General features: G+C 42.3%; 1 protein-coding gene across 1 annotated transcript; it reads left to right on the top strand.

Annotated features, from left to right (window-relative positions):
* The first annotated feature begins 10,698 nt into the window (after positions 1-10,698).
* On the top strand, positions 10,699-17,086 carry LOC115164479 (RILP-like protein 2). The gene is made up of 4 exons (XM_029717010.1): positions 10,699-11,236; positions 11,459-11,610; positions 14,943-15,071; positions 16,266-17,086. The coding sequence occupies exons 1-4, from the start codon at positions 10,832-10,834 to the stop codon at positions 16,285-16,287; spliced, it is 708 nt and encodes a 235-aa protein (XP_029572870.1). The 5' UTR covers positions 10,699-10,831; the 3' UTR covers positions 16,288-17,086.
* Positions 17,087-17,095: the final 9 nt, after the last annotated feature.

Below are 17,095 nucleotides of genomic sequence, written 5' to 3'. Positions count from 1 at the left end.
GGGATCCTTCTGAGAAGCTGGAGGCGAGCGAGTAAACTCCCAATGCCTTCCATTCTCCTTGCTAACGTGCAATCGTTAGAAAATAAAATTGATGACCTACTATTAAGATTATCCTACCAACGGGACATTAAAAACTGTTTCACCGAGCCGTGGCTGAACGAAGAAACTGACAATATAGAGCTGGTGGGATTTTCCATGCACCGGCAGAACAGAGACGCTATCTCTGGTAAGATGAGGGGTGGGGGTGTGTGTCTTTTTGTCAATAACAGCTGGTGCACAATGTCTAATATTAAAGAAGTCTCAAGGTATTGCTCGCCTGAGGTAGAGTACCTTATGATAAGCTGTCGACCACACTATCTACCAAGAGAGTTCTCACCTGTATTATTCGTAGCCGTCTATTTACCACCACAAAGCGAAGCTGGCACTAAGACCGCTCTCAACCAAGTCTATAAGGCCATAAGCAAAGAAGAAAATGCTCACCCAGAAGCGGCGCTCCTAGTGGCCGGGGACTTTAATGCAGGCAAACTTAAATCAGTTTTACCAAATTCTTTACCAGCATGTCACATGTGCAACCAGGGGAGAAAAAAATCCTAGACCACCTTTTCTCCACACACAGAGATGCATACAAAGCTCTCCCCCGCCCTCCATTTGGCAAATCTGACCACAATTCTATCCTGATTCCTGCTTACAAGCAAAAACTAAAGCAGGAAGTACCAGTGACTCGCTCAATACGGAAGTGGTCAGATGACGCGGATGCTACACTACAGGACTGTTTTGCTAGCACAGACTGGAATATGTTCCGGGATTCATCCAATGCCATTGAGGAATACACCACCTCAGTCATTGGCTTCATCAATAACTGCATCGATGACGTCATCCCCACAGTGACTGTACGTACATATCCCAACCAGAAGCCATGGATTACAGGCAACATCCGCATTGAGCTAAAGGCTAGAGCTGTCACTTTCAAGGAGCGGGAGACTAATCTGGACACTTATAAGAAATCCCGCTATGCTCTCAGACGAACCATCAAACAAGCAAAGCGTCAATACAGGATTAACATTGAATCCTACTACACCGGCTCTGACACTCGTCAGATGTGGCAGGGCTTAAAAACTATTACGGACTACAAAGGGAAACCCAGATGCGAGCTGCCCAGTGACGCAAGCCTACCAGATGAGCTAAAAGCCTTTTATGTTCGCTTCGAGGCAAGCAACACTGAAGCATGCACGAGAGCACCAGCTGTTCTGGATGTCTGTGTGATAACGCTCTCGGTAGCCGATGCGAACAAAACCTTTAAACAGGTCAACATTCACAAAGCCGCTGGGCCAGACAGATTAACTAGATGTGTACTCAAAGCATGCGCGGACCAACTATCAAGTGTCTTCACTGACATTTTCAACCTCTCCCTTACCGCATCTGTAATACAAACATGTTTCAAGCAGACCACCATAGTCCCTGTGCCCAAGGAAGCGAAGGTAACCTGCCCAAAATGTTTACCACCCCGTGGCACTCACGTCAGTAGCCATGAAGTGCTTTGAAAGGCTGGTCATGGCTCACTTAAACAGCATCCACCCGGACACCCTAGACCCATTCCAATTCGCATACCGCCCCAACAGATACACAGATGACGCAATCTCAATCGCACTCCACACCGCACCTTCTCACCTGGACAAAAGGAACACCTATGTGAGAATGCTGTTCATCGACTACAGCTCAACATTCAACACCATAGTGCCCTCAAAGCTCATCACTAAGTTAAGGACTCTGGGACTAAACACCTCCCTCTGCAACTGGATACGGAACTTCCTGACGGCCCGCCCCCAGGTGGTAAGAGTAGGCAAGAACACGCCTGCCACGCTTATCATTAACACTGGGGCCCCTCAGGGGTGTGTACTTAGTCCCCTCTGTATTCCCTGTTCACCCATGACTGCATGGCCAAACACGACTCCAACACCATCATTAAGTTTGCTGATGACACAGCAGTGGTAGGCCTGATCACCGACAACGATGAGACGGCCTATAGGGAGATGGTCAGAGAACTGTCAGTGTGGTGCCAGGACAACAACCTCTCCCTCAATGTGACAAGACAAAGGAGGTGATCGTGGACTACAGGAAAAGGTGGGCCGAACAGGCCCCCATTAACATCAACGGGGCTGTAGTGGAGCGGGTCGAGAGTTTCAAGTTCCTTGGTGTCCACATCACTAACGAACTATCATGGTCCAAACATACCAAGACAGTTGTGAAGAGGGCAGGACAAAACCTTTTTTTAGACTGAAAAGATTTGGCATGGGCCCCCAGATCCTCAAAAGGTTCTACAGCTGCACCATCGAGAGCATCCTGACCGGTTGCATTACTGTCTGGTATGGGAACTGCTCGACATCTGACCATAAGGACGCTACAGAGGGTAGTGTGAACGGCCCAATACATCACTGGGGCCAAGCTTCCTGCCATCCAGGACCTATATAATAGGCGGTGTCAGAGGAAAGCCCATAAAATTGTCAGAGACTCCAGTCACCCAAGTTATTGACTGTTTTCTCTGCTACCGCACAGCAAGCGTTATCGGAGCGCCAAGTCTAGGACCAAAAGGCTCCTCAACAGCTTCTACCTCCAAGCCATTAGACTGCTGAACAATTCATGAAAATTGCCACCGGACAATTTACATTGACACTTGTTGTATTCGGCGCATGTGGCAAATAAAGTTTGATTTGATTTGAACTCCTTGTCGCGCTAGGTGCTCAAGTTCAGAATGGCTGTCAGTTAAAACCATACAGTGCTGCAAAGCGCAGAGCCCTAACGTTATGTATAGAATATTATACAAGGGGTGGGTCTAATCCTGAATGCTGGTTAAAAGCGTATTCCAGCCGGTGTCTATTCCACAAGTTACCACAGGCTAAATCTATGACGTTAAAATGTCTATTTACTCTGTTCCATCTGATTGTGCAATCCACTGTCTCATTGGCCCAGCCAGGCAAGTTATAAACTTGATCTCCACTATAAAAAGTATCAAGACATTATCTCACATTTCTTTTAGACTGTCTCTCCGACGTTTGCCCATAGTATTGAATATGTCGGTCTGGACAAGACAGACAGGCAGCTTTTCTCAGCCAGTCGAAATCATGAATCAACCGCCATCATTTTTATGGATATATGCAAAGAAATGTCAACTGAAAAAAGGTCAAATGAAACGAAGTGCAGCTAGTTTGCAGTCTTTCCAGCTTCAGTTTTTGACATCATCCTGTTAGTAGAGGATGCCTGGTTGTTCTTTAAAAGTAATTTCCTCACCATCTTAAATAAGCATGCCCCTTTCAAAAAATGTAGAACTAAGAACAGATATAGCCCTTGGTTCACTCCAGACCTGACTGCCCTCGACCAGCACAAAAACATCCTGTGGCGTACTGCACTAGCATCGAATAGTCCCCGCGATATGCAACTTTTCAGGGAAGTCAGGAACCAATACACACAGTCAGTTAGGAAAGCAAAGGCTAGCTTTTCAAACAGAAATTTGCATCATGTAGCTCTAACTCCAAAATGTTTTGGGACACTGTAAAGTCCATGGAGAATAAGAGCACCTCCTCCCAGCTGCCCACTGGACTGAGACTAGGAAACATTGTCACCACCGATAAATCCACGATAATCGAGAATTACAATAAGCATTTCTCTATGGCTGGCCATGCTTTCCTCCTGGCTACCCCAACCCCGGCCAACAGCTCCGCACCCACCGCAGCTACTTGCCCAAGCCTCCCCAGCTTCTCCTTCACCCAAATCTAGATATCAGATGTTCAGAAAGAGCTGCAAAACCTGGAACCGTACAAATCAGCTGGGCTAGACAATCTGGAAACTCTCTTTCTAAAATGATCTGCCGCCATTGTTGCAACACATATTACTAGTCTGTTCAACCTCTTTCGTATCGTCCGAGATTCCGAAAGATTGGAAAGCTGGCGCGGTCATCCCCTTTGACACTCTAGACCCAAACTGTTACAGATCTATACCCATCCTGCCCTGCCTTTCTAAAGTCTTTGAAAGCCAAGTTAACAAACAGATCACTGACCATTTCCAATCCCACCGTTCCCCACTCCGCTGTGCAATCCGGTTTCCGAGCTGGTCACGGGTGCACCTCAGCCACACTCAAGGTCCTAAACGATATCATAACCGCCAACGATAAAAGACAGTACTGTGCAGCCGTCTTCATTGACCTGGCTAAGCTTTCGACTCTGTCAATCACCGTATTGTTATCGGCAGACTCAACAGCCTTGGTTTCTCAAATGACTGCCTCGCCTGGTTCACCAACTACTTTTCAGATAGAGTTCAGTGTGTCAAATTGGAGGGCCTGTTGTCCGGACCTATGGGGGTACCATAGGGTTCAAGCCTCGGGCCGACACTTTTCTCTGTATATATCAATGATGTTGCTCTTGCTGAGGGTGATTCCTTGATCCACCTCTACGCAGATGACACCATTCTGTATACATCTGGCCCTTCTTTGAACACTATGTTAACAAACCTCCAAACGAGCTTCAATGCCATACAACACTCCTTCCGTGGCCTCCAACTGCTCTTAAACGCTAGTAAAACTAAATGAATGCTCTTCAACCGATCGCTGCCCGCACCCGCCCGCCCGACTAGCATCACTACTCTGGACGGTTCTGACTTAGAATATGTGAACAACTACAAATACCTAGGTGTCTGGCTAGACTGTAAACTCTCCTTCCAGACTCATATTAAGCATCTCCAATCCAAAATTAAATCTAGAATCGGCTTCCTATTTCGCAGCAAAGCCTCCTTCACCCACGCTGCCAAACATACCCTCGTAAAACTGACTATCCTACCGATCCTCGACTTGGGCGATGTCGTTTACAAAATAGCCTCCAACACTCTACTCAGCAAACTGAATGCAGTCTATCACAATGCCATCCGTTTTGTCACCAAAGCCCCATATACCACCTACCACTGTGACCTGTATGCTCTCGTCAGCTGGCCTCTCGCTACATATTCGTCACCAGACCCACTGGCTCCAGGTCATCTATAAGTCTTTGATAGGTAAAGCTCTGCCTTATCTCAGCTCACTGGTCACCATAACAACATCCACCCGTAGCACGCATTCCAGCAGGTATATCTCACTGGTCATCCACCTTTCCTTCCAGTTCTCTGCTGCCACTGACTGGAACGAATTGCAAAAATCACTGAAGTTGGAGACTTATATCTCCCTCACTAACTTTAAGCATCAGCTATCTGAGCAGCTTAGCGATCGCTGCAGTTGTACACAGCCCATCTGTAAATAGCCCAGCCAACTACCTACCTCATCCCCATATTGTTTTTATTTACTTTTTTTCTCTTTTGCACACCAGTATTTCTACTTCCACATCATCATCTGCACATCTATCACTCCAGTGCTCATTTTCTAAATTGTAATTACTTCGCTACTACGGCTTATTTATTGCCTTACTCCATTTGTACACATTGTATATAGATTTTTCTATTGTGTTATTGACTGTACTTTTGTTTATCCCACGTGTAACTCTGTGTTGTTGTTTATTGTCACACTGCTTTGCTTTATCTTGGCCAGGTCGCAGTTGTAAATGAGAACTTGATCTCAACTGGCCTACCTGATCAAATAAAAGGTGGAAAAAATAATAATAATTTAAGTGATTGTGTTAGCTGTGTTGTTGTTGGCTAGCTCCTCTGAACAACAGTGCCCTGACGAGAGAGCACATTTTCGATGCCAGGCGAAATTGCACCTCATTAGCTCATTGTTAATGGATGCATCCAAATAAATGTCACTAGAAAACTGCTTAAACAAATGCAAATACAGCTGCTGTTTGACATGACTTTAAGTTAGCCATAGTTGGCTAGCTAGCAAGCAAGGGATAAAAACGTTACCAGCCAGTAAGACAATGTTTAGAATGAACGACTGGGAAGCATCCATAGATACAGAATAAAAATCCTGAACGACTGGGTCACGTCCGTAGATACAGAACAAAAAGACTGAGCGTCTGGGTCGTATCTCTGGCAACCGAACCGATAGAACTAACCAGACGGCTTGGGTAGCAACCCTAGATTTGTGTCGGGACTATATCTTGTGGAAGGATGAAATAGTATGAATAAATTCATCATAATAACGTTTTAATTGAGAATATGTAAATCATTATTTGAATATGTTGGTAACCCATTGTATAAAAGTTACAATTCCCTTGAAGCCGGTGTTTGGAGGATATATTGGCACAGTTTGCTGGCCCGCCATAACACCCCTGCCAATATATCCTCCAAACACCGGCTTCCCGGGCATTAGGGTAATATGGGGCGAGACGCCCCCCCATTTTTCAACAGTTCCTCTGGCTGCTACTAGACTTGATCAACTACAAATTTTCTCGGTTTCATCAATATTTTTTAAAACATTCCATCAAAACAATTTAGTGGTAAATGTATCACATTTTTTGTCATTTAGAAAAAGTTTTAGATATAATCAAATGAAGTTAGATCAATTGTTTTTATATATACATGTAGGGTTGCCTTAAGATAAATCATTCACTTGTTTAGAGAGAAAATTGTAGTTTTTGAGTAAAGTAGTAATATGTTATCTAGTATGTTGGGGGCAAGATGCCCCCCCTCCAATGGCATCTCGCCCCTTTATGGTTGATCATTTGTTTCTAGCTGTAATTTAGGCACTGGCTAGCCCAGTTAGCTAACTAGTAACCTCACTAGCAGAAAGTATGAAGTTAAATAAATGCTAGCCAGCTAGTTAGCATTAGCTAATGTCTGCTAGCATAGTTTACTAGCCCCCAGTTAGCAGGATTAGTATTAGGATTAGGGGTCAGAGTTAGAATGGGGGGCAGGTTTAGGATTAGAATACGGGTTAGGGTTAGAATAGCGGTTAGGATTAGAGTAGGGTTAGGGTCAGAAGGGTGTAGGGTTAGGTTAGGGTCAGAATATGTGTTAGGGTTAGATTAGGGGTCAATTATCCACCAATTCTCCACCATTGGCCATCAGACTGTTAAACAGCCATCACTAACATTGACTGGCTGCTGCCAACATACTGACTCAAATCTCTAGCCACTTTAATAATTAAAAACTGGATAGAAAAAATGTATCACTAGTCACTTTAAACAATGTCACTTTATATAATGTTTACATACCCTACATTACTCATCTCATATGTATATACTGTACTCTATACCATCTACTGCATCTTGCCTATGCCGTTCAGCCATCGCTCATCCATATATTTATATGTACATATACTTATTCATTCCTTACACTTGTGTGTATAAGGTAGTTGTTGTGAAATTGTTAGATTACTTGTTAGATATTACTGCATGGTCGGAACTAGAAGCACAAGCATTTCGCTACACTCACATTAATCTGCTAACCATGTGTATATGACCAATAAAATGTGACTTGATTACTAAAATACATTTCATTTTTTATTTTCAGATGAGAGTTTACAAGAAATTATATGATTCTGGTGGCTATTTTTATTTTATTTAATTTAACCTTTATTTTATTTAACTAGGCAAGTCAGTTAAGAACAAATTCTTATTTACAATGAAGGCCTACCAAAAGGCAAAAGGCCTCCTGCGGGTACAGGGGCTGGGATTAATAATAAACAAATAAAATATAAATATAGGACAAAACACACATCATGACAAGAGAGACAACACAACTCTACATAAAGAGAGACCTAAAACAACATAGCAAGGCAGCATCACATGGCAACACAGCATAGTAGCAACACAACATGGTAGCAGCACAAAACATGGTACATGGCTATGGTGAAGATGCGCTTCGTTATACCCTGAATGCTATTGAAAATGGGCAAGGCCTTAAGGCAGCTGCCCGTGCTTTTAATGTGCCACCGGAACAAGCAGGCCAAAACCCCAGGTCACAGCCATTTGGGTGGGTTACCAGTCTTCACTGGCTCTTTCGATTGTAACCTGGTGAGCCATATCCAAAAAATGGAAAGAGCCCTTTTCGGACTTACATCATGGGATGTCCACACCCAACAATGGTGTTTCCATCAAACTGATTTTCTTGCCGATAAAAAATCAGTGCGTGACGTAGTGCACACAACATGTATTTATTTTTACTTACATTTTCATGTACCGAATACAAATCAAAAGTTCAATGTGTTTATATCGCATTTTCAACTCTACCAATAGTTTTGTCACAAAAATTGTTGTGTTAAATAGCACATGTCTACTCTGGTCTTGGCACATGAGCTCTAGCCAACAGTTTGCAGATACAGTGCGGGTAGGCTAGTCTACATGATGAGATTATTATGGATAATATTTGTATTTTCCAAACGGCAGTCGTGCAACAATCATGTCACCAGAATAAGACCCTCGATATTTATTGGAAAAGTGCATCAAGCTCAACACCATGCACTTTCACCACCCTGTCAAATTAATCATAATCTATTTAATCTGTAATTTAAGAGGAGGACCATATGCCATATCATCGCGTGACTCCAAATTGACTTCGATATGATGGTTATTATATCAATATTTGTGCATAAAATGCGTTTCTACCACCATTTCTTGCAATCTTTAATTTTACCAACACAAAAAAATCCTACTATGTCAAACGAACACATTATGTGTGTGCATTTATAAAATTGTACCGAAACATCCTGTTTCCATCACAGCTGTCGTTGTATTTTATTGTTATACTGTATGACTACTCGCATAAAAACTGTGGATGGAAACGTGGTTACTGACCAGTAAAACAAACTTCGTTTCCACAATGCTTGTTTGGGGTGAACCTGTAACAGGACGAAGGGATGACGTTTCAGCACCCTTCTGTAACATGACATTTTTCAACTATCATTATCATTTCATGAAGGTAAATAAAAACTTATTGTAAAGTTCATGAAGGGGAGACAAATTACCTCACTCCACAAACAAATTGCTATGGATGATAATGATTATTTGAGTAGCTTACTTCGTCTTGGACTGGCTCGCCTACCTGAGTGCTGTAAAGAAGTCACATTACACCACAACTCTCAATAGTAATTTCACTTATGTCTCCGTCTGTGCTTCTTTGGACAGGATATTCACTGCGGTAATGCCGATGGTAGCAGCAGGGTTGATTGCAGACGATCCAACGTTACTGCCAATCAGAATATTATGTCCTTTGTATGAACTTTAAATGTATTTTCTCTCATTTTTTGATGTCATTGTTCTTGAGCCAAGCACCTCCACTGTACCAAAGCACAGTACCTCATGTAATCTCAAATGCAACACTTTCTTGTGATCATGTTTGCATGATGTGTGGTGGGAGTATTCTTATTGGCTGATAATGTGTAGCTCTTAATTCAGATCTTTAATCAGCTCATCATAATAAATGCCATGATAATTAATACTTTCACCTCCTTTGCCAATATACTAATCAAGCAACTCACTATTACTACCTCCATCTTCCATTCATTTTAGAAGGCCACATGTGCCACAAGCCACAAATCCACATGCATGATGGCCTCCCTGGAGAACTCATTGTTCTCACTTCATAAACAATCTTAAGTGTAACCAAAGTATTGCTATTGATCTCAGTAGTAGTATTGGCATGGCTAGGACATTTATTGGCAGGGTGTAACCTGAGTTTTTAATTTCTCTCATTGCACCTCTCCAGGTTTAGCATCTTCTCCAGAGACATGAGGCGACCAGAGGTGCCAGATATGTGGAAGAGAGAAGATTATTTGCACACAAAGCAGGCTCAGGAGGCACTGAAGCATCCATTAGCTGGGACCTATAACGTCCCGTGCTGGTAGTCTCCAAGTACAAACAGTACAGCAATGGGCTTGTGGTCCGTGCACCGACAATTGTCATGGGAATGTCCAACAGCCAGTTACCACCAGAGGGTGTAGAGGAGTGCCAGAGGGTGAATTATTGGAGTACTGGTTGAATACAGTACCAAAAATATGTGCTCAGGCTGGGATAGTCAGATGACTCATATTCAGGGCGTAGTTTGACAGGAGATCTTGGTGTTTTGAGGCCTAAAGTGAGTAAGATGAACCTATGAAGAAAGTCATAAAGAGCATTATGCCAAGTGGGATTGTCAGGACAAAGTTGTCCTGATGGGACAATGAGAGATTCATTCTGGAGAGAAGAATGTGCTATCTGAGAGATATCCTGTGCCTTTTCAATAAATGTTTTGTTGTACAGATATGGTGCTTTATACTAGCAGTAAGTAGACTGTATTACAAGCTGGCATATTGTTGACTACCTGTGATGTGAATATGATCAGAAGCTATTTTTTTAATAGATATGGTTTTCAACACAGTTTTCAATGTTTGCTCAATTTTCGACACTCAAACATATAAAATTGCACAGTGTTTTTAATGTGATGTGACTATGATCACAGGCTATTATTTCCAATAGATATTGTTTTCAACCTGTTCTCAGTGTTTGCTCAATTGTTGGACACTCAAACATAAAATTGCACAATGTTTTAATGCCTGTCAGTTCTAGCATATTTGTTTGCTTTGTTAATTCTGATGGTTTTATCGATGCTTTTTCAGGGATCCCTGCAAGCTTCCTGATGCCCAAAAGGCCCCATGGTTGACGGAATGTCAATCTAACTTCGTACAAAATTGAAAATAACGGGGAAACATCACGTGCTATTTACCCGATTATGCGCATGGCTTCACGGTCGCCATGGAAACGTTGCTCTCTTGTTACAAGCGGCAGAACAGGCTATCGCTATTGGCTTATTTGTATGTCACTATACTCTGGTCAACCATTGAACATGATCAAAGAGGATGGTCCATTCAGTTACTAACTTGAAGTGGCTACTGTAGCTCGCATGGAACTACATTTATTACAGTTCAAACGTTTATTCTATGTTAAATGTCATAACGGTCGATTTGAGAAATCGGTCCCACCGGTTGAGAAAACAAACTCGTGTTTCTTTCAATTCAATTCGGTGCGTTTTTGGAACACGAGAAATGGAAGAGTTGAACGAGTCCACGTCCTCACCCGCTTCTGCGTTCGAGAAGGACGCATTTGAGCTGACAGTCGAAGATGTTTATGACATTTCATACGTTATTGGCAGAGATTTGTTGAAAATAATGAATACAGGCGAGGAAGTCTCAGATTTGCAATTCAAAATTGTGCGTGTTTTGGAGATGTTTGAAACGTTAGTGAATAAGCACAATCTATCGCTGGAGGAGTTGAAAATGGAACGAGACAACTTGAAAAGTGAACTGGATAGAATCGTGAGGGAAAGTTCTGTCGGTAAGGAAGAGGTGAGTTTGATGTTTTCAGACCAGGAATCTTTAACAGTTGTGGACAGAATCGATACATTTAATTTCCCATAACGTGGTCAAGTCTAACTGGACTAGGTTCTGTCAGGGTATGTAACGGTTGTTTTACTTTTCACTGGGTTGCTATACACTCTACTTTGCAACACAGTTGTGTGGACTCCTTTTTGTTATGAGTTTATCCCTTTAATCAATATCTTCCCTCAGCAAACACTAGGACCAAACAAACTGGTGGTAGACATGAAAGATCCCAACAGACCACGCTTCACAATGCAGGAGCTGAAGGAGGTGCTTCAGGAGAGGAACCAGCTCAAGGCACAGCTACTGGTGGCCCAAGAAGAGTTGCAGCTCTACAAGAGGTAGAATACAGAGCCAGACCTGACCAGTCCCCCCAACTAATATTTACACATATTTAAAGGGGAACTGTGTCTAAGAAGTGCCTAAACCTCTGACTTAAGTGTTGGACTGTCTGTCAAAGTGCGTAGTAGAGCTACATCAAAGTTAGATATAACTTTGTGGAATACAGCAAATCTATAGGGGAAAAAATAAACGTTCTGTTACAGCGAACATACCAAAGCCCAATCAATTGTGAGATACGACATATACATTTTGTGGGATAGATTTTTTTCAAAATACATCACCCAACAAAACAAGCCTTTTACTATAGGCATAATTGTCAGAAGCCATTTCTTCCTTTCAGGGCCTTTCTCTGTAGCCTAAACCAAGCAGAAAATGCCGGAGTCCCGTGCGTGACAACACACAACTTTAGTGCTCGGGAAATGTATACTGAAGCAAACATTTCACCCACCTTTTTATATAAGAATGTCTAATAATTCCACAGCTTTTGTCTTCATAAACTTTCACTCACATAGCCTACTATGGGATAATCTGGCCCAGTTTCTAGACAGAGATACAGTTTCCAAAATAAAGGAAACACTTGAGTAAATGAGGGATACAAAGTATATAGATTTGGTGACTGAGACGGCCATGGCATATGGCTTACATAATTAGAACTTAAATAAAACCATTCAGTGACAACTTTGCCCTGTGGATGGGGTCATTGTTCTCTTCCAAGATGACACTCACATCAGGGTAGAAATATTTCACCATAGGTTGGTGATCACTCAGAATGGCTGTGTATTTATTGTCTTTTACCTTGCTCTCTAAGGGGTTTATTGGACCTAAGCCATTTCAGGGAAATGCACCACACAGCCATAACAGAATCGTCAGAACCCCTCACCTGCTTCCAATTTACTTTGTATGTCCGTCTGGAACAGGGATGGGCAACTGGCAGCTTCTGTAGGCCCGCGGATCAATTTAACAAGACAAACAAATTTACTCAGTCGGGATCTCAATTTACTGTTGAGTTAGAATAGTAGAATACGGTGCAATAAGGTGCGATTTAGAAATTTGGTTGTGCATCAGCAGTTTTCCTGCTGACTCTCACTCAATTAGCCCATGCTAACATTTTTTAGATTGATAAGTTAGTCTAGCAGCCAGCTATCTAAACTTGTAGTACTCATAGTCAAATTACTGACTGGGGGGCCCCCATTGACTTTGTTAAGTCACTCACTCAGATATCATTAAAAACTGCAAACATTTCTCTCCACCCTATGGCAAAATTAACAAGCTCTCACAGTCTCACTGTAGAAATAGATGTTTATCCACGTTTCTCCAAACGTCAGATTTGAGTGTTTTTGACACCCTGGGTTGCTCCTGCTGCTCTGCGTCGTTCCATTTCTCCAAACATCAGATTTCGAAGCTGCTGCTCTGTATCGTTCCATTTCTCCAAAGGTCAACTTTTGAAGTTAAGTTTATGCACTCATTCCCAAATGGTTAAGGTAAGGGTTGGGATAGGGCTAAAAAAAATAAGTGTCCATAACTGGGATCTAACACACAACCTTCTGATCCAGAGTCATGGGATTACACCCATCTGCCATCCCCGTAACAAAACCCAAGCATACTTGATGGTAATAGCACACAGTTGCCCCCAGTGGCCGGTTTTGATGGAATTTCCCGACATCCTCAGGACATCCAATTTCGAAGTCAATCTTGAATGATCTCCCTGAGCAAAATGTATAGAATTGCATGGAATGAGTTATAAAACTGCTAAATAGATTTGCAGGAAATTAACTCTAAAACACCGTAGAGAGGGGAGCCGCTAAACTGTTTTGCTCGCAAGGTGGAGGGGAGACCCCAAAACTAAATTTCACTTAAGGCCCCCAAAAGGCTAGGGTTGGTTCTGACCGCACGTGTGGGTGTGGATGTGGGTACTCAGACCTATGAGCCACTGCGGCCCACTATGATACATTCCGATTTTTTGAGGCCCCCACCACCATCAGTCGCTCATCCCTGGTCTAAAAACTGGACTAGATTTGCTACCCCATAATAGGCTACCTGAGTGAACGTTTATGAAGACAAGCAGATGGTTGACATGAAAGGTATGCAGATATATTCTTATCTAAAAAGGTGGGTGAAATGTTTGCTTCAGTATACATTTCTCAAGTGAAAGTTGTGTGTAGTTTCACGCAGGACTTGCTCATTTTCTGCTTGGTTTAGGCTACAGTGAAAGGCATTGAAAGAAAGAAATGGCTTCTGACAATACGCCTATATTAAAAGGCTTGTTGGGTGATGTGGTAAAGTCTGATCTATTTTGAAAACTGCCGGTGACAGTGTTGTTTTAAGAGTTCCCTCATTCGTGTGTTGTTGTATGTGTAGCCCCACTGCCACCATGGGGCAGTCTGTTCACAACGTAGACATCAGCAAACCACTCGCCCACATGACACCATACATGCTGCCTGCCACCTGCCGGTACAGTTGAAACCGGGATTCATCTGTAAAGAGTACACTTCTCCAGCATGCCAGTGGCCATCGAAGGTGAGCATTTGCCCACTGAAGTCGGTTACGACGGTGAACTGCAGTCAGGTCAAGACGCTGGTGAGAACGACGAGCACGCAGATGAGCATCCTTGAGACGATTTGACAGTTTGTGCAGAAATTCTTTGGTTGTACAAACCCAGTTGTCAGCTATCCGGGTGGCTACTCTCAGACAATCCTGCAGGTGAAGAAGCCGGATGTGGAGGTCCTGGGCTGGCGTGGTTACATTTGGGCTGTGGTTGTGAGGCCGGTTGGACGCACTGACAAATTCTCTTAAAGAACATTGGAGACGGCTTATGGTAGCGAAATTAACATTCAATTCTCTGGCAACAGCTCTGGTGGACATTCCTGCAATCAGCATGCCATTTGCATGCTCCCTCAACTTGAGACACTTGTGGCACTGTGTTGTGCACATTTTAGAGTGGCCTTTTGTTCCCAGTACAAGGTTCACCTGTGTAATGATCATGCTGTCTAATCAGCTTCTTGATATGCCACACTTGGCAGGTGGATGGATTATCTTGGCCAAGGAGAAACGCTCACTAATAGGGATTTTAACAAATTGAGAGAAATAAGCTTTTAGTGCGTGTGGAACATTTCTGGGATCTTTTATTTCAGCACTTTACATGGTGCATTTATATTTTTGTTCAGTGTATGTTCGCTGACGGAATGTAATTACTGTCAGTAGATTTGCTGTATTCCTCAGGGGAGGGGCACTTTGAGATAGTCCAACACTAATTCAGAGAAGTTTAGGCAGTTAGACAAATTCCCTAAATTTGCTGCTGTTCCCTTTTTAATGAAGTGCTCTGTACTTGCAGTGGGGTGCACTCACAGGGCAAGCAAGCCATGGTAAAGGCTGACCTGGAATTTCCATCCCCTTCGGTTCCTGACACAACAGATGAGACTAAAGAAGAGGAACCAAAAGAGGAAAGTACCATCAGAAAGCTGTAAGCAATGAGCTTTTTTCATAAATTAACTTTGCATAACTATTTAACATCCATAGTGAAGTGTGTGAAAAGCATGTAGTTTGAAGAGGTTGATTTACACTCTGAAAAAACATTAAGTATTTCAGAGACATTCATCATGGTATCACAGGGTGGACAACCAGGGGTAGTTTATTCTCACAATCCGTCTCTGCCTTATAACCTGCTTGTGACCGGCTGGGTGTTTGTGCTGATGCTGTGTGATTGAAAGAATGTGAATGAGCTAGAGAAAGCAGATGTAACTGTTGCTGACCACTTCAAGGCCAGCTTGGCTGTTGTGGTCAGCATTGTTATGGTCTGAACTCCCCCTTCTAGAAAAAAACGCACACCTATAAAGGCGAGGTGCTGGCTAGCGGAGCAGAACACTAGAAAATAAAGGAAAGCCGCACACTCAGAGCTCAGATGCAAAAATTGAATAACCAACGTTTCGAAAGCGAAGCTGTCTTCATCAGGGTATCAGCACAAACACTGCGAGATGAGTCATTTATATAGTGTCAAGAGACACACAGGTGTTTAATCATGGCCAAGTATGTCCTAATATCATTGGTTAACTCAAATATTTAAAAAAAATGGTATACAAAGAACATACAAATGGATAACATACGATCATAGCATTTGTAGTCTAAAATGTATCTAAAACAATTACAATGGCAAAATCACAATAATGGCTTCAGATCAAAGTCTATGTTGAGACCGAAGGGAGCAAGGGTCTCGGTCTCAACAGACTTTGATCTGAAGCCATTCTTGTGATTGTGATTTTGCCATTGTAATTGTTTGTTAGATACATTTTAGACTACAAATGCTATGATCGTATGTATGTTCTTTGTATACCATTTTTTTAAATATTTGAGTTAACCAATGATATTAGGCCATACTTGGCCATGATTAAACACCTGTGTGTCTCTTGACACTATATAAATGACTCATCTCGCAGTGTTTGTGCTGATACCCTGATGAAGACAGCTTCGCTGTCGAAACGTTGGTTATTAAATTTTTGCATCTGAGCTCTTAGAGTGTGCGGCTTTCCTTTATTTTCTACTGAACTCCCCCTTCACCTCCTTTGGAAAGACCATTAACTTCTAGGGACCTAAATTGTGTTGGCAAAAACAAATTGCAGACTTTCTCAAATGCATTCTGAACTAATGTCTTTATTTGTAGGTTTTCATTCAGGCGGAAATGAGGACAACCGGTGTGAGGACCTAAAGCATTAATACTACCGATAAACCAAACATTTTTATGCACACTTTTTTCCCTATGCTTTCTTTGTATTAGGATAATTTAACATTTTTGAATGAATGGCATTTTTAAACTCTAGAATAATTAAGCCTTTTAAAAGTATCTCCGCGTTGTGTTTTTATAGATTATAGTCATGTCATTAATAGTTACGGGAAAATTCCTATGTCTGCACTTTTTAGGTAGAATAACATGGTAGATGCACACCAAACTCATGTTTCCTTGAACGTTGTACGAAACTGAGCTGTAACAGAGGATTCCTTTTTGGTTGAACATTCATTACTATTTGGCTCAAACTCTGGATGAACAGATGGAACCTTGCAAAGACCAACATTCAAGACGGGGGTTACAACAGTAGCCCCAGTAGAGACAGGACCTCCAAGACTACATGAACACCCTACTGCCATTAGAATGTTTTAGCAAATATGTGTTTATTTTTATGTACACTGAGTATACAAAACATGAACACCTGCTCTTACCATGTGACTGACTAGGTGAAAGCTATGATCCCTTACAGGTGTCACTTGTTAAATCCACTTAATCAGTGTAGATTAAGGGGAGGAGAGGTTAAAGGATTTGTAAGCCTTGAGACATGGATTGTGTACCATTCAGTGACTGGGCAAGACCAGTACCAGTTGAACGGTGTATGGTATTAGGTGCCAAGCTCACTGGTTTGTGTCAAAGAATTGCAACGCTAGGTTTTTTCCACACTCAGTTTCTCATGCATATAAAGCCAACTTGACAACTGTGGGAAG

This window comes from Salmo trutta, chromosome 27, assembly GCF_901001165.1.
Source record: "Salmo trutta chromosome 27, fSalTru1.1, whole genome shotgun sequence".
Classification (NCBI taxonomy): domain Eukaryota; kingdom Metazoa; phylum Chordata; class Actinopteri; order Salmoniformes; family Salmonidae; genus Salmo; species Salmo trutta.
The sequence above is the reverse complement of the archived record's forward strand: the minus strand, read 5'-3'. Positions and strand labels throughout refer to the sequence as shown.

Excerpts from the sequence above, each read along its gene's own strand:
- LOC115164479 (XM_029717010.1), top strand. The coding sequence starts at position 10,832 with ATGTTAAATGTCATAACGGTCGATTTGAGAAATCGGTCCCACCGGTTG. Across the intron at positions 11,237-11,458 it reads GTTCTGTCGGTAAGGAAGAG|CAAACACTAGGACCAAACAA; the intron begins GTGAGTTTGATG and ends ATCTTCCCTCAG. Across the intron at positions 11,611-14,942 it reads GAGTTGCAGCTCTACAAGAG|TGGGGTGCACTCACAGGGCA; the intron begins GTAGAATACAGA and ends CTGTACTTGCAG.